General features: G+C 43.8%; 1 protein-coding gene across 1 annotated transcript in view; it reads right to left on the reverse strand.

Moving 5' to 3' along the window:
- Positions 1 to 17,963, reverse strand: part of tjap1 (tight junction associated protein 1 (peripheral)) — a 90,974-nt gene that overhangs the window by 62,923 nt on the left and 10,088 nt on the right. The window contains exons 5-7 of the mRNA XM_054737261.2: positions 11,868 to 11,896; positions 11,560 to 11,721; positions 11,162 to 11,228 (exon numbers count right to left, since the gene is read on the reverse strand). Coding sequence (XP_054593236.1) covers positions 11,162 to 11,228; positions 11,560 to 11,721; positions 11,868 to 11,896 — 258 coding nt within the window. The remainder of the gene's footprint in view (positions 1 to 11,161; positions 11,229 to 11,559; positions 11,722 to 11,867; positions 11,897 to 17,963) is intronic.

The raw sequence follows: 17,963 nt of genomic DNA on the forward strand, positions 1-17,963 counted from the left end.
TCATTTCTAAAGATATCGCCACAAAACTTCTTGGGAGTGATCCTAGTCCTGCCCCCCAAAAAATGTGATGTGAAAATCCTGTGGGCGTGGCCTATTTTCTGAAATAGCGCCCTCTAGGACCATTAAAACTGTCAGCCCCAAGCCAGGCTTTGACTGAGGATTACGAAATTTGGTACACTAATGTGGTGTCTCAGGACCTACAAAAAAGTCTCTTGGAGCCAAGCACCAAGTCGCACAGGAAGTCGGCCATTTTGGTCCAAGTACTCGATTTAGTGGTTTTCGCACACGTTGTTTGGAGAGTGTTGCACCATCGCCCTTTTCACCAATCACCTTCAAACATCTGCTATACACTCTTAAGACATAGATGAAAAAATTCAACCGTCGGATTTTAAATAAGTATAAAGGTGTGGGCGTGGCTAAGCCTCAAACTTTGACCTGTCGCCACGCCACTCTTTTTTTCACAGCTCCCTATTGGACTCCTTTTAACCAATCACCAGCAATCACTGGCAAATAGCAGCAGACAAGTTGAGGTCACTTAGTTTATAGTACTGGCAGGTTTCGAATAAAGGCGGGGCTTTGGGAGCATGGCGAAATTCACCATCACGCCATGGAAATACGTTTGTCTCTCATTTCTTCAATCATTGTTACATCACCACACAATTTCTGATGAGTGATCTTACTCTGACCCCTAATAGAATTGGACAGCTGAAGTTTGTGGGCGTGGCCTATTTTCTGAAATAGCGCCCCCTAGGACCATTAAAACTATCAGCCCCAAGCCATGCTTTGACTGAGGATCACGAATTTTGGCACACTAATGTAGTGTCTCAGGACCTACAAAAAAGTCTCTTGGAGCCAAGTCCAATGTCGCACAGGAGGTCGGCCATTTTGGTCCAAGTACTCGATTTAGTGGTTTTCCCACACGTTATTAGGAGAATGATGTCTCGTCGTCCTTTCCACCGATCACCTTCAAACTCCTGCTATATACTCTTAAGACATAGAGGAAAAAATTCAACCGTCGGATTTTAAATAAGTATAAAGGTGTGGGCGTGGCTAAGCCTCAAACTTTGACCAGTCGCCATTACGTTACTTGACTTAATAACTCCCATGTGCATGATCAGATCAATTTCAAACTTTGTCTGTGTGATCACTGACCACATCTGAAGACAGTGACAATGTGGACAGCTGACATCACCTAAGCCCCGCCCCCTGACTACAGGAAGTCTACTGTTTTATGGTGAAATGCCCATATTTGTCCCCTCTAATTTAGTCAACATGACACTAAGGTCATGCACTGTCTTCATGATGTTGTAATGACCATTCAGATCTGATAGCTTTTCAGAAAGGGAGGGGCTTTGATGCCATGGCGATTTCTGGCGTGAAGCTGTGACCTTACGTTTGACTGTAACTTCCACAAACAGCCTCCGATTTGCCCGAGACTGAACATCACATCACCAGTGTGGTAAAGATAGAGTATCTCCTAGTGGTGAGACGTGTAATGGTGGGCTCAGAGGGGATGCTGAGTCAGGGTGAGGTGTGGACGAGGAGGCCATTCACGGTTTCTGGTGTCGGGGTGGTTGACTGTCTGTTCTGCCAGACGTGCCCTGGTGCTCCCGGCTGCCGGCCAGGATGGAGAAGCGCAGAGCTGGGTTTGGAGAGCGTCGGGGATGGAGCGGAGGGGGTGCGGAAGGAGGGCGAGCTGCTTCGCTGCGAGGGCCGAACGACGCTGCTTGCAGCTTTAATTATTATTATTTTTTTTCTTCCGCGTCTTTGGGTGGCCTTTAGGGGGTCTTAGCATATCCAAAAAGTCACCAAATTCTGGCCCAATATAGAAAGTGCGTGAAATTTACGTATTTCACTGGCGATGTGAAAGTTCATAAAAAAGTGGCTGAACAGCGCCCTCTAGAAAGTGAAAAATACCCCTCTCCATAAAGCTTAGTTTATCGTACAGTTATGAAATTTGGTTTACTTGTAGTACTCAACAGTCCGCACAGAAAAGTCTCTTGCAAACATGGTCAATATCAAACAGGAAGTCGGCCATTTTGGGTTGAAATGGAGATTTTTAGCCGTTTTGGCCATTTCTAGGGTCTATATTTGGTTGAACAGTTTGGTCATTTTTAGCACGATCGTCTCAAAAATAGTGTGCAATCGAACAGAAGCGATGGACGATTAAAATGAGACAATAAAATTGACTTTTCGTAAATACTGAAGGGGCGGGGCCAGGCCTCAAAGTTCGAGCACTCGCCAAAAAAATTCAAATTGCTATAATTTCATAAATGAAAGAATTACAGTTAAAGTAACTTTCTATGGACAATCGGCATCGCCCCCCGAAGACAAATGAATGGTCGATTGATGATGTCACATAAGCCCCGCCCCCTCAGGACTTAAAAGGTCAAGTTTTACTGGGAAATTTTCAAAAATTCGCCCTTTCAAATAATCATCCCAAATTTGTAGCAGGTAACTGAAGACAAGTTGGGGTTGCTTGGCGTCACTTTATGGGAGTTTTCTGCAGAAGGCGGGGCTGTGGCGGCGCGGCGAAGTCAGGCGTACAGACGTGGCCTTACGTTTGCCTTCCATTTCGTCATTTCTAGAGATATCGCCACGACACTTCTTGGGAGTGATCCTAGTCCGGCCCCAAAAAGAATCTGATGTGAACATCTGGTGGGCGTGGCCTATTTTCTGAAATAGCGCCCCCTAGGACCATTTAAACTGTCAGCCCCAAGCCATGCTTTGACTGAGGAGTACCAGATTTGGTACACTAATATGGTGTCTCAGGACCTACAAAAAAGTCTCTTGGAGCCAAGTGCAAAGTCGCACAGGAAGTCGGCCATTTTGGTCCAAGTACTCGATTTAGTGGTTTTCGCACACGTTGTTTGGAGAGTGATGCTCCATCACCCTTTTCACCAATCACCTTCAAACATCTGCTATACACTCTTAAGACATAGAAGAAAAAATTCAACCGTCGGATTTTAAATAAGTATAAAGGTGTGGGCGTGGCTAAGCCTCAAACTTTGACTTGTCGCCACGCCACTCTTTTTTTCACAGCTTTCTATTGGACTCCTTTTACTCAATCACCAGCAATCACTGACAAATAGCAGCAGACAAGTTGAGGTCACTTGGTCTATAGTACTGGCAGGTTTCGAATAAAGGCGGGGCTTTGGGAGCATGGCGAAATTTGCCATCATGCCATGGAAATACGTTTGTCTCTCATTTCTTCAATCATTGTGACATCGCCACACAATTTCTGATGAGTGATCCTACTCTGACCCATAATAGAAATGGACAGCTGAAGTTTGTGGGCGTGGCCTATTTTCTGAAATAACGCCCCCTAGGACCATTAAAACTGTCAGCCCCAAGCCATGCTTTCACTGAGGAACACGAAATTTGGCACACTAATGTGGTGTCTCAGGACCTACAAAAAAGTCTCTTGGAGCTAAGTGCAAAGTCGCACAGGAAGTCGGCCATTTTGGTCCAAGTACTCGATTTAGTGGTTTTCGCACACGTTGTTTGGAGAGTGTTGCACCATCGCCGTTTTCACCAATCGCCTTCAAACTTCTGCTACTTACTCTTAAGACAAAAGGGGAAAAATTCAACCATCGGATTTCAAATAAGTATAAAGGTGTGGGCGTGGCTAAGCCTCAAACCTTGACCTTTCGCCATTACATTCCTTGACTTAACAACTCCCATGTGCATGATCAGATCTATATCAAACTGTGTCTGTGTGATCATTGACCAAATCTCAAGACAATGACAATGTGGACAGCTGACATCACCTAAGCCCCGCCCCCTGACTACAGGAAGTCGATTTTTTCATGGTGAAATGCCCATATTTGTCCCCTCTAATTTAGTGAACATGACACTAAGGTAATGCACTGTCTTCATGATGTTGTAATGACCATTCAGATCTGATAGCTTTTCAGAAAGGGAGGGGATTTGATGCCATGGCGAATTCTGGCGTGACGCTGTGACCTTACGTTTGACTGTAACTTCCACAAACAGCCTCCGATTTGCCCGAGACTGAACATCACATCACCAGTGTGGTAAAGATAGAGTATCTCCTAGTGGTGAGACGTGTAATGGTGGGCTCAGAGGGGATGCTGAGTCAGGGTGAGGTGTGGACGAGGAGGCCGTTCACGGTTTCTGGTGTCGGGGTGGTTGACTTTCTGTTCCGCCAGACGTGCCCTGGAGCCCCCGGCTGCCGGCCAGGACGGAGAAGCGCGGAGCTGGGTTTGGAGAGCATCTGGGATGGAGCGGAGGGGGCACGGACGGAGGACGAGCAGCTTCGCTGCGAGGGCCGAACGACGCTGCTTGCAGCTTTAATTACGCTTTCTTTCTTTCTTTTTTCTTCCGCGTCTTTGACTGGCCTTTAGGGGGTCTTAGCATATCCAAAAAGTCACCAAATTCTGGCCCAATATTGAAAGTGCGTGAAATTTACGTATTTCACTGGCAATGTGAAAGTTCATAAAAGAATGGCTGAACAGCGCCCCCTAGAAAGTGAAAAATACCCCTCTCCATAAAGCTTAGTTTATCGTACAGTTATGAAATTTGGTACACTTGTAGAACTCAACAATACGCACAGAAAAGCCTCTTGCATCCATGGTCAATATCAAACAGGAAGTCGGCCATTTTGGACTAAAGTGGCCATTTTGACCCTGTTTCGGCCATTTCTTGGGTCTATATTTGGTTGAACAGTTTGGTCATTTTTCGCATGATCGTCTCAAAAATAGTGTGCGATCGAACAGAAGCGACGGACGATTAAAATGAGACAATAAAATTGACTTTTCGTAAATACTGAAGGGGCGGGACCAGGCCTCAAAGTTCGAGCACTCGCCAAAAAAATTCAAATTGCTATAATTTCATAAATGAAAGAATTACAGTTAAAGTAACTTTCTATGGACAATCATCATCGCCCCCCGAAGACAAATGAATGGTCAATTGATGATGTCACATAAGCCCCGCCCCTTCAGGACTTAAAAGGTCAAGTTTTACTGGGAAATTTTCCAAAATTTGCCCTTTCAAATAATCATCCCAAATTTGTATCAGGTAACTGAAGACAAGTTGGGGTTGCTTGGCGTCACTTTATGGGAGTTTTATGCAGAAGGCGGGGCTGTGGCGGCGCGGCGAACTCAGGCGTACCACTTAGGCCTTACGTTTGCCTCCCATTTCGTCATTTCTAGAGATATCGCCACGAAACTTCTTGTGAGTGATCCTAGTCCGGCCCCCCAAAAAATCTGATGTGACATTCCGGTGGGCGTGGTCTATTTGCTGAAATAGCGCCCCCTAGGACCATTAAAACTGACAGCCCCAAGCCATGCTTTGACTGAGGATTACGAAATGTGGTACACTAATGTGGTGTCTCAGGACCTACAAAAAAGTCTCTTGGAGCCAAGTGCAAAGTCGCACAGGAAGTCGGCCATTTTGGTCCAAGTGCGTGATTTAGTGGTTTTCGCACACGTTGTTTGGAGAGTGATGCTCCGTCGCCCTTTTCACCAATCGCCTTCACACTTCTGCTATATACTCTTAAGACATAGATGAAAAAATTCAACCGTCGGATTTTAAATAAGTATAAAGGTGTGGGCGTGGCTAAGCCTCAAACTCTGACTTGTCGCCACGCCACTCTTTTTTTCACAGCTCCCTATTGGACTCCTTTTATCCAATCACCACCAAACAGTGGCAAATAGCAGCAGACAAGTTGAGGTCACTAGGTCTATAGTACTGGCAGGTTTCGAATAAAGGCGGGGCTTTGGGAGCATGGCGAAATTCGCCATCACGCCATGGAAATACGTTTGTCTCTCATTTCTTCAATCATTGTGACATTGCCACACAATTTCTGATGAGTGATCCTACTCTGACCCCTAATATAATTGGACAGCTGAAGTTTGTGGGCGTGGCCTATTTTCCAAAACAGTGCCCCCTAGGACTATTAAAACAGTCAGCCCCAAGCCATGCTTTGACTGAGGATCACAAAATTTGGCACACTAATGTAGTGTCTCAGGACCTACAAAAAAGTCTCTTGGAGCCAAGCGCAATGTCGCACAGGAGGTCGGCCATTTTGGTGCAATTACTCAATTTAGTGGTTTTCGCACACGTTATAAGGAGAATGATATCTCCTCGCCCTTTCCACCGATCACCTTCAAACTCCTGCTATATACTCTTAAGACATAGAGGAAAAAATTCAACCGTCGGATTTTAAATAAGTATAAAGGTATGGGCGTGGCTAAGCCTCAAACTTTGACCAGTCGCCATTACTTTATTTGACTTAATAACTCCCATGTGCATGATCAGATCAATTTCATACTTTGTCTGTGTGATCACTGACCACATCTGAAGACAGTGACAATGTGGACAGCTGACATCACCTAAGCCCCGCCCCCTGACTAAAGGAAGTCTATTGTTTTATGGTGAACTGCCCATATTTGTCCCCTCTAATTTAGTCAAGATGACACTAAGGTCATGCACTGTCTTCATGATGTTGTAATGACCATTCAGATCTGATAGCTTTTCAGAAAGTGAGGGGCTTTGATGCCATGGCGATTTCTGGCGTGACGCTGTGACCTTACGTTTGACTGTAACTTCCACAAACAGCCTCCGATTTGCCCGAGACTGAACATCACATCACCAGTGTGGTAAAGATAGAGTATCTCCTAGGGGTGAGACATGTAATGGTGGGCTCAGAAGGGATGCTGAGTCAGGGTGAGGTGTGGACGAGGAGGCCTTTCACGGTTTCCGGTGTTGGGGTGGCTGACTTTCTGTTCCGACAGGCATGCCCTGATGCCCTCGGCTGCCGGCCAGGATGGAGAAGCGCGGAGCCAGGTTTGGAGAGCGTCGGGGATGGAGCGGAGGGGGTGCTGAAGGAGGGCGAGCAGCTTCGCTGCGAGGGCCGAACGACGCTGCTTGCAGCTTTAATCTGTGTTTATATCCCTTCCGGCCGGCACTCGGCCCGCAGTATACGTCACTAACGCAACCACCCTCTTTTGGGGGGGGGGGGGGGGGGGGGGGCAACAGTTGCTCCAAAGGGATTAGCGGGGCCGACACGCGCTTAGGCGTCAGAGGTGAGGGGCTCATGCGGCAATATTACTCCGACGCTAAGCGCATCAGAATAGTTTTATCACCTTTCCCTTTTGCTCCTTGCCGCATTTACGAGACCCACTAATTTGGATTCATCACTCTGTAATGATGCAATGGTCTGTCTTATAAAAGAGGCTTTAATTTCTTTTTTTTTTAAACAAAAACAGAGGCCCTAGGCGTCAGTCAGCCTTTCTCATGGTCTGCTGAAATTTTCTGCGTTTCTCCTCTGCTGGAGGTCTGTGGTATGTTTTTCCCTTTCACCTCTAACCTGTTGGAGAAAGTTGTTTACCAGCAGCTGGTGTCTCATCTAGTGGACTTTGATTTATTAAAGGGATTTCAGTCAGGGTTAGGTCTGAGCACAGCACTGAGTCGGCCTTACTCAGGGATTTAAATGACATCAATACACCTTTAGATTAGGGTTTCTCTGTGGTGCTGCTGTTATAAGATCTAACTGCAGCCTTCGATACGGCTGACCATGATATTTTGCTTGATCGGTTGGAGAGGTGGATGGGGAACACAGGGTCAGCACTTGAATGATTTTGGTCGTACTTCCATGGTAAGAGGATCTGTGTGAAAATGGGGGAAGTTCTTTCCTCCTGGGAGGCTCTGTGTTGGGAGGTTGGGGCTCAACTCTTGGTCCTCTCCTATTGGCCATCTATTTGCTTCCGCTGGGGGTCAATCTTCCGCGGACATGGCGTTGAGTTTCATCTTTACGCTGACGACTGCCAAATCTACTCACCACTATGTCCTGGGAATGGTGCCTCTGTAACGACACTGGCTAACTGTGTTAATGAAGTCAAGTCCTGGCTAGCTGCTAACTATCTGCATCTTTTTCATTTTTCTTCCTGGCACTCGCAAGTACAGACGCTTCTCTTTTCGCTCCCTTATCATTTTTTCCCCAAGGCTCTTTGTCCTGTCTGCCCACAGAGCGCTTCTCTGCATTTCTTCTGAAAACCCCTATTTTTAACCATGGATTTGATAAATTGGTCATTCAACGCGATCGATAAGATTTTTTCAACAATGAGAACGGAGCAGGGGGCTCCCACATGCCCACAGGGGACACACCCGGTGGGGTATATGCTGGATTCCTGGAGGGAACGGAAGATCATATGCCTCTCCTAGCTGTCTACTGTCGAAGACATGTGGATATTCGGCCTGATGATCACTGGATTTCTCCTGATTGGAGTGGAAGGATATCTGGTTTTCTGGAAATTTGGGAAGACAGGAGCGATTGGAGGGCGACCCACACCCACGGAAAGCACCGTCCATGTGGAGACTTCAAAGACTGGGATGTTACTTGAGGTGAATCGTAAGCTGGACTATGTTCTAGCTGCGATACCGGTATTAGTGCACAAAATGGATGTCATCTCGAAGAGGGTCACCAGACGGTATGGACAAGTTTACAAACCAAAATTGGCTTCACTGAAGGACTGGAATAATCAGTTTAAGACTGAAGGCAGAGAGGAAAATAATCTCAACCTGACCCAAATAAAGTCTTGTTATCCGAATCTGACGCCCTAGCAGCCTTGAGCGGCTACAAACCCCCACGAAGGAATGCAGACAGATGCTGTGAAAACCCATATCTTTGATTTAATTGATTGATTGATAGATGTTAATGAGCTCATCATCTTTTACCCGAGTTCTAGGTCAGACCCAGGCACTATATTCGACCTAGACCTTCTCTCACCCTGTCAGAAACCAGTTGTCACTAGCCTTGGGGTTAGGCTTGACTCTGGATTAAAATTTGATGCCCATATCAACCTGGTGGTACTTGACCCCGATATCAACCTGGTGGTACTTGACGCCCATATCAACCTGGTGGTACTTGACCCCGATATCAACCTGGTGGTACTTGATGCCCATATCAACCTGGTGGTACTTGACGTCCATATCAACCTGGTGGTTTGACCGACTGACCTGACTGACCCGACTGACCGACTCATTTACATTCTGTGCAGCAATGAGACGCATGGATGGAAAGCACAATTGGAACTTCATGGCCCAATCATAAAGATGTCTGTAGTTATGAATCTCCGCCAGTACAAGCTCCTGTCAGTCCGCCATGTTTTTCTGCACAAGACCATCCGCATGGTTAGAAATTTGGCTGTGCTAAGCCATGCGGACCTCGCCAACGCATCAAGCGTAAACAGCACAAATGCTCGAAAGTGCAGTTATATTTTACAAGAAAGAATGACAACAAGGCAACTTGCAATACTTGCAAAGTAGATATTTCAACAAAAGGAGGAAACATTATGACATGCAAAAGCATTTGGGCACAAAATACATGGTGACTTAAAGTTAAGGACATGTTTTGACCCGCTCCGAACTAGTAAATTCCAACACAGCAGTGGTGATCTCCACACGTCCTCGCTTCTTAATACTCAGTGTTTCCCTTACACAGGCTCAGGCGTGGCATTGCGCCATGACTACAGATGAGGTTGGACACATTCAACTTTCCTGGCTCTGTTCCACCATGGGGAACTTGAGCCACACTGTCTTTTATGGACTTCAACAAAATATGCTGGATCTTGGCGTTGCTGGATAGAATTCCTGGAATGATTTTAAGCAGAACGGATTGATTATATCGGAGATTTTTGATGCCGTCCGATATAATCTGATCATATCTACAGTGGTTTTGAGCTGATATCGATATTGGAACGGGACATCCCTAACTGATACTGCAGGTAACTAATCAGCTAACACTGCCTATCATGTCAGCGCCATTTGCCTCCACACTAGCAGACTCTGGCGACTTAAGTCCGACCTGTGGTGAGACTTTGCCCTCTCTTCAAAAGCTACAGCAACACTACAACGAACAAGATGACTCTTCATTCTCCTCACATTTAAAGCTATCCATAACCTTTCTCCCCCATACCTGTCTGACCTCATTCACATTATCTCTCCCATCCGTTCCGTCAGATCATCATCCTCTATCACTTCTCTGTCCCACCTTTCTGTCTCAGCACAATGGGGAGCAGAGCCTTCAGCAGCTCTGCTCCCCATCTCTGGAATTCTCTCCCTCAAGCCATCCATATGTCTGACTCGCTCTCCTTCTTTAAATCTAGACTCAAAACCCACCTGTTTCAGACTGCATACTGCTAGTGTCACCTTTTCCATCTTCATTGATTTTATTATCTAGTTTGTATTTTTAGGCTTCTGTGTGTGATTTTTGCTGTTTTTAACTTGGTTTCTTTGTTGTTATTTTATTGTTGTAAATTCAATTCAATTCAAAAATACTTTATTAATCCCAGAGGGAAATTGATTGATAAAGTGTCCTTGTGTCCCTTGAAAGGTGCTTTTAAATAAAATGCATTTTTATTAATATTATTATTCTTCAAGGAGCACAAAGGAGAACATTTGGAAAGATCTGTTTTGTGCGTTCATTCTGTGTTTATCTTCGTTATCCATTTTTTGTTGTTTTTACAGTTTTAGTCCTTCCTAACGTAGGCAGCAGAGGGCAACATCGTCCTCTGCTGCCCGCGGATAACAGGAAGTTACACCACCAACACCAGCGATCTCTGATGATGGCTAGAGATACTAGCTGAAACATGTCAGGTAAACAACTATTTTTTACTAAAATGTGTATAAAAAAGCTGACAGTTATAATGCAGGAGACCGTGTGCTATTAGTTTGTTGCCACCTATTGAACTACTCTTGAATTGAAAAGGGAATTGATAAAGAATTGGATAGACAGAATCCACAATACCATTGATATTGATAAAAAAAAACTATCAATTCTTAACCTTAATAAATATGAACGGTTGCCATGGAAACCAGGTGACCATCCCCATCTGAATTCCCATTTTTAGTAGTCTGACTTCACTCTGTTGCCCATAGCAACCATCCAGTCAGTCAGGAGTTTTCCAATAGTGATTGATGCAGAGATCAATGACCTCAGCACACACAGTGTTTTAATAATCAATGAGGTAATGGACCAATCAGAAGCTATGTCACACCGCTATCAGCACATGGCAACATGAGGCACAAGGTGATGAATCATGTGATCGATCACCCCCTTAGGGGGCGTGTCTATACACCACTATTCATTACATGATGAGTCATCCGCTTCTACCAGCAAGCTAAAGATGAGCGTTACCAGAGCATGGAGCTTCTCCTCCAGGTCCTGATTGGCTCTTTGAGATGCAGTGTAGCTGTTCTGGAGTCTGCAAACAAAGTTAAACAATGTCAGATTTTCAAACTGTTGGAAGGTTCATACACAATCAGTCGAGCTCAGAGGGCATGCTGTCAGAGCTCACACTAGTCTCCACTTCCTGTCTGTTAGCCATTAAACAGCAAATGTATGTGACTGTAGAGGTGAGTCAAGCGAGTCGCAACAGGTCTGAGTCAAGTCTGTCAAAGTAAGTTCAAAGTAACCTGAGTCCAAAAACAGCGTCCACGCACAACAGACTCATAGTCCAGTCACAAGTGTCAGAGTCAAGTTCAAGGGTCACATAGCAAACATATCTGAAACTGGTCGGTTTGTGACATCATCACCTTCGGAACTTGTCCCTCATTTTGTCCAGGTCATCTCTAGTCCGGCTCAGCTCCGCCTCCATGTACTGCCGGCTGCCCTCAAACTCCACCTCCATGGTCTCCATCTTATGGGTGGAGAGTGAGAGGCGGCGGCGCAGGTCCTCATTCTGCTGCTGGAGAATTCTGGGTAACAGGAAGTGTTTGAGTCTGACTGATTACTTTGTTTCACATCAACAGTCTTGTGATGAGATGTGGTTAAATCTGGTCTGAGATCAGAACTACAGCTGGCTCATCTATAACCAGTTGATTTATAAAACAAACAGACTCACCTGATCCGGTCCGAGTCTGATAAAGCCTCCTGAAACAGAACAGAGTCAGAAGACACATCAGATTATCAAACACATCACATTATCAAACACATCAGATTATCAAACACATTAGATTATCAAACACATCACATTATCAAACGCATCAGATTATCAAACACATCAGATTATCAAACACATCACATTATCAAACACATCAGATTATCAAACACATCAGAGTATTAAACATATCATAGTATTAAACGCATCAGATTACCAAACGCATCAGATTACCAAACATATCAGATTATTAAACACATCAGAGTATTAAACGCATCAGATTATCAAACACATCAGATTATTAAACACATCAGAGTATTAAACGCATCAGATTATCAAACACAGATTATCAAATGCATTAGATTATCAAATGCATCAGATTATCAAATGCATCAGAATATCAAACACATCAGATTATTAAACACATCAGATTATCAAACACAGATTATCAAGCACATCAGATTATCAAACACATCAGATTATCAAACGCATCAGATTATCAAACGCATCAGATTATCAAACGCATCAATTACTGAACACATCAGATTATCAAACACATCATATTATCGAACACATTAGATTACTAAATAAATTAGATTATCAAACACATCAGATTATTAAACACATCAGGGTATTAAACGCATCAGATTATCAAACACATCAGATTATCAAACACATCAGAGTATTAAACATATCAGAGTATTAAACACATCAGATTATCAAATGCATCAGATTACCAAACATCAGATTATTAAACACATCAGAGTATTAAACGCATCAGATTATCAAACACATCAGATTATTAAACACATCAGAGTATTAAATGCATCAGATTATCAAACACAGATTATCAAATGCATTAGATTATCAAATGCATCAGATTATCAAACACATCAGATTATTAAACACATCAGATTATCAAACACAGATTATCAAGCACATCAGATTATCAAACGCATCAGATTATCAAACGCATCAATTACTGAACACATCAGATTATCAAACACATCATATTATCGAACACATTAGATTACTAAATAAATTAGATTATCAAACACATCTGATTATCAAACACATCAGATTATTAGACACTTTCATTTTTCTTTATTTATTCTTTATTTAACAGAGAAGGTCCCATTGAGATTAAAAACCTAATGTAGCTTCACCGAAGGTCCTCTAATTTGTGGCAAAGGGCACATCTACCCAGCTGGGTCAAGCTGGGTCAAACAGTACTTTTAAATCCACAGATTAAACAAGGAACCACGATGTCTGCTCAAGATCATATCCATATCTGCTGCTGTTCCATCCCAGGAGGAGGACACTTCAAGTCACAATGATAATAATTAGATGATGATAATAATTAATAAAACTTTTATTACTGTTTAATATAATCATCATAAATGATCACTTGGTTCAGTATAATGGTATTTTAATTACATGAAATGAATTATGATTTGGGTATAATAATAATAATTATGATTATGATTATGGTTGATGACAGTAAAAGATGGGTTCAGCAAAGAAGGTCAGTTCACCTTATCCAGCTAACACAGAGTCCAGATAAACCAGGGATTCCCTAAGTGTGGTGCGCTAAGTGTGTGATCACTGGATTTCTTCTGATTGGAGTGGGAGGATATCTGGTTTTCTGGAAATTTGGGAAGACAGGAGAGATTGGAGGGCGACCCGCACCCACGGGAAGCACCGCCTGGGTGGAGACCTCACAGACTGGGACGCTACTCGAGGTGAATCGTAAGCTGGACAATGTCCTAGCTGCGTTACCGGTGTTGATGCGCAAAATGGATGTCATCTCGGAGAGGGTCACCGGACGGTGTGGAGATGTTTAACACCTAAATTGGCTTCACTGAAGGACTGGAATGACCAGTTACAGACTGAAGGCAGAGAGGAAAATTATCTCTGCCTGACCCAAAGTCTTGTTATCCAAATCTGACGCCAAGGCAGCCTTGTGAATGCCAACAACAACCCCCACGAAGGAAGGAATGCAGACAGATGCTGTGAAAAACCCGGGGCAGCATGGAGCTCTATGGCATGCATCCAACACTACACCATAGTAGAAGTAAAAATTACTGTTGTTTACAACATGGCATTCCAGCATTTTTAACAGCGTCCTCGTCTTTTCCGACAGTGCGAGCTGTTTCTCTCCAAGAATTATTAACAACATGTTGATCACAGTGATCTCTGAGAGCTGAATCATACAAATGGCTGTATTTACGAACCTCTGCCATACTAGTTCTTGCCGGTCCGCCATGTTTTTCCGCGTCCGACCGTCCGCATGGTAAGAAAATTTCCTAGGTGCGTGGTGCGGAAATTTTGGGCCGTGCGGAGGCGTGGTGGAGGGGCGTGGTTGTTAAAATGATGCAATTTTGCCGAGTGGAGCCGTGCGGACCTTGCGGACGCGTCAAGCATAAACCAACCTTAAGTGAGCTCAGAACATAGGGGCTTTCCTGATAAATCCCTGCTTACCAAAGTGTGCTTGTTCACTCAAGGATTCAACGCTAACACGAACAAAGCTCAGGTGGATTCAATCCAAACTAATCCAACAACAAAGATGCAAATCCAGATAGAGTTTATGTTTAAAAGTTTAAACTCCACATTTATTAATAATTTAGTCATCAAGAACAAAGCTGCAGCTGTCGTTGTAGGCCAGCAGTGGCGCTGGCATTGGTGGATTTCGGTTTTCGACCTTGGTTTCCTCATTTTCGGTTTTTGGCCTAGAATTTGATTTTGATGCATTCCTTACATTAAGAACAAGCCAAGATATTTTGAGAAATTATATTTCAATGCCTGTTTTTTGTCTCCGAGTTTCTTTTATTAATCCACAACAGTTTTATAATGTTTGACATGTGTATCGTTGGAGACGTCCATCAAGCTTATTTGTCCACAGCAATGTCAGAGGTCAACAGTCAAGTGTCTAGCAAGTTGCTGATGCCAGGAATGTTGGGTTATTCCATATACCAAAACAATTCCATGTTTAACTTCTCTAGCTGCACCATCTGGAGACAAAGTCTAAACAACCTCTCATATTGACATGGAGCTGCAGCTACAAAGTCCATGTAGAAGTCGAGACTTTTCCCTTCTAATAAAATAATTATATTCTCGCATAATTTCATTCACTCTGCAGGTTGTTTACGATCATATTTAGTTTTATCTACAATGATTTAATAATGCCTTGACTGCTTCACAGTAAATTAATGATTCAACATAAAACCGTGAAACCGTCCACCAGAAGCCACCTGGGAAGTATCTTCTGACCAGTCATGAGTATGCTGAGGGCGTCTACGACCTTCAGATACATCAGATGTCCACTCACTCGCTCTGAGAGACGGCTTCAGCTGCAGACCGGATCTCCAGAGCTTCCATGATTCCAGGGTGTGTAGACGAAACAATGGTGTCAGAGTGGTTGATATAAATCTGATAACTTGTTAAATTACATCCAACAAACATCCAAATGTATGTTATAAACCAGACATCACACCTTTCTGAGTCACTTAGAAAACTCTTAAACACACCAGGGGTCTCATTTATCAAACATTGCGTAGAATCCTTACTAAAACCGTACTTAAGCTCAGCAAAAAAATGTACTTACGTTTGTAATCTATCAAACATGGAGTACGCACAGCTGCACACGATCTCCGCTTCATAAATCGGAGACTAACGAGAATGTTTCTCAGCTGCTTTTTAGTCACATTTCGCCCTCACCAAGCCCACTTACTGCCATAAGTATTCAATGCAAAGTGCCTTGTGGATCTCATGCAAATACAAAAGCTGGCTGTTGCAGCGCTCCGCCAATGACGATGGCGACCGTAGATCAAGGCAGATCAAGGAAGCGCAATTTCACAGAAGCAGAAATTGAGGTACCTGTGGGTGAGGTGGAGAAATGAAAGGAAGTGATTTTGCAAAACAAATAAGAGAAAATCCACAGAGTGGCACAGCGTTGCTGAAACCGTCAATGCTGAGTTCTTCAGAGCGATCTGTGGCGGATATAAAAAAAATGGTCCAATCGGGATTTGATCCCCAGACTCCCAGGTGAAAGTCACGCACGCTAACCAGTCATCCAACCAGATCTCCCTTGTCCAAGTAGCCAAGGCACATGATCAATCGGGTCACAGTGACAGGACACACACTGTCACAGATGCATGACATTCTGTCTCAATCTGTCCCCCTGCTGATATTCTGCATTCCGTATTCTGCGCTTCAGGCTGTGTGTGTGCGTGCGTGCATGTGTGTGCACGCATGTGCGTGCGTGGGTGTGCGTGTGGAGGGTCTTGTTCTGTGTGAACACGAAGCGGTACAAGTGATAATGCTGCAGGATTTCAAAATTGTATCCTTCTCAGTAGCAGCACTGCAGGTGCTCTCCATGTCCAAAATGTGCGTAAGCCAGGTCCTTAGTCAACTTAAAGTTGCACACATTTCTAGTATGTAGATTGTCTACGCTACACGTGGAAAGTTGTTTACGCAGTTTTCCGACCCCATTTTGTGCATAAGCAAGCTTGATAAATGAGGCCCCAGGTCATGTTTCATCAGAGTTAATTCATTGTCTCATTTAACACCACTGAGTCACCATTCATAATCATTAGCCTTCCATCATCTTTTATATAGTAATAAATAAGATTTTATAAACTGTATTTTTGTCTGAGTCTAATTATTATAATGAGTTGTTTCCCTGGATTAACCAAAGTACCTAGTTTCATCAGAAATCCAATATTAAAGGCTCAATAATATTGATAATCCAAATTTTTATGGAATATTACATTTGATTGAATATCTTTATATTTTATTGATAATTTATTAAAAGTAACCAGTTACAAACCGTTACACCTGCTCAGCTTTAAATAAAAAATATCCTTATAAGCCGAAGTCTCACTTAACAATACCAGAGAAGACTGACAAAAACACTTAATATTGTGATAAATAGTGATGCACCGATATGAAATTTTGTGGCCGATACGATATCCAATATTAAGATCACCGTTATGGCCGATAAGACATATGCTGATACCGATATACTGACATTAATGCTTCTAACATCAGCAGATTTTGTATAGAATTAAATTATCAAAGCTGAATTTAGGTTATGTGCACACAACACACACACATTTACGGTCATGAGATGATTATATTTACTGTCACATGACTAAACAATTACACATCACCCCCCTCACCCTCTGAAACAGGCAAACTAATGGAGATGAAATGGAAAACATATTGGTTGTTAATATTGGCCTGGTTTTATTTATCGAACCGATACCGATATGTTAAAAAATGACTAACGTCAGCCCATACCGATATATTGTCCGTCCCTAGTGAAAAATATCAACTGATGTGTATTTTTTACGTAGCATTGAGCTCTAGTTCAAATACAGCTGGACTGACAGACACAGGTGTTTGACCTTTGACCTACCTTTATGTGGGACAAAAGGGACAGATTAGAAAGAGGACGTCTGTGTTTCTGAGGACGTGTCGTCTCCTGAGCCTCCGTCTTTATTCCTTTACTCACATCAGGCCCCACCCCCTGTGTGTTTTGGTTAAGCCCCGCCCCTGGTTTCTGCAAGGTGGTGGACCACCCATCGGATTTCCTCATGGATGCTACCCAGCCATCCCAACGCCGGGTCCGATCAGCTGACTCCACCTGCTGGATTGTGTGGGCATGGTGGGGGTCGTTATGGGGGGTGTGGCTTTCTCTCTGCGTGGGAGGCAACATTCCAAACAGTGACAGGTGGGCAGGACTTAAGACCCGACAGGTGATCTCATCCAGGAAGTTAGAAAACTGCACCTTCTCCTCTAGAGCCTGCATCTTCCAGTTCCAGGTGTTCCTGCAGGGGGAGGGCGGAGCCAGTGGCTGTGGCGAAGTCGGCTTTCTTCTGACACAATGCTCTTCATGGTCTGATGGGCGAACCTGCAGGCTGTGAGCAGAACCTGTTTGTTGCAGCTCCACAGACTTGGACCTCCTGAGATTATCATAGGTCTGGTTCTGTTCTGACGTGGCTGGCTGCTTCAGAATACCCTTGGGTCGGGTGATGTGAGTGGACATCTTGGTTCGGT

The sequence above is a fragment of the Nothobranchius furzeri genome, chromosome 12 (assembly GCF_043380555.1).
Source record: "Nothobranchius furzeri strain GRZ-AD chromosome 12, NfurGRZ-RIMD1, whole genome shotgun sequence".
Lineage (NCBI taxonomy): Eukaryota > Metazoa > Chordata > Actinopteri > Cyprinodontiformes > Nothobranchiidae > Nothobranchius > Nothobranchius furzeri.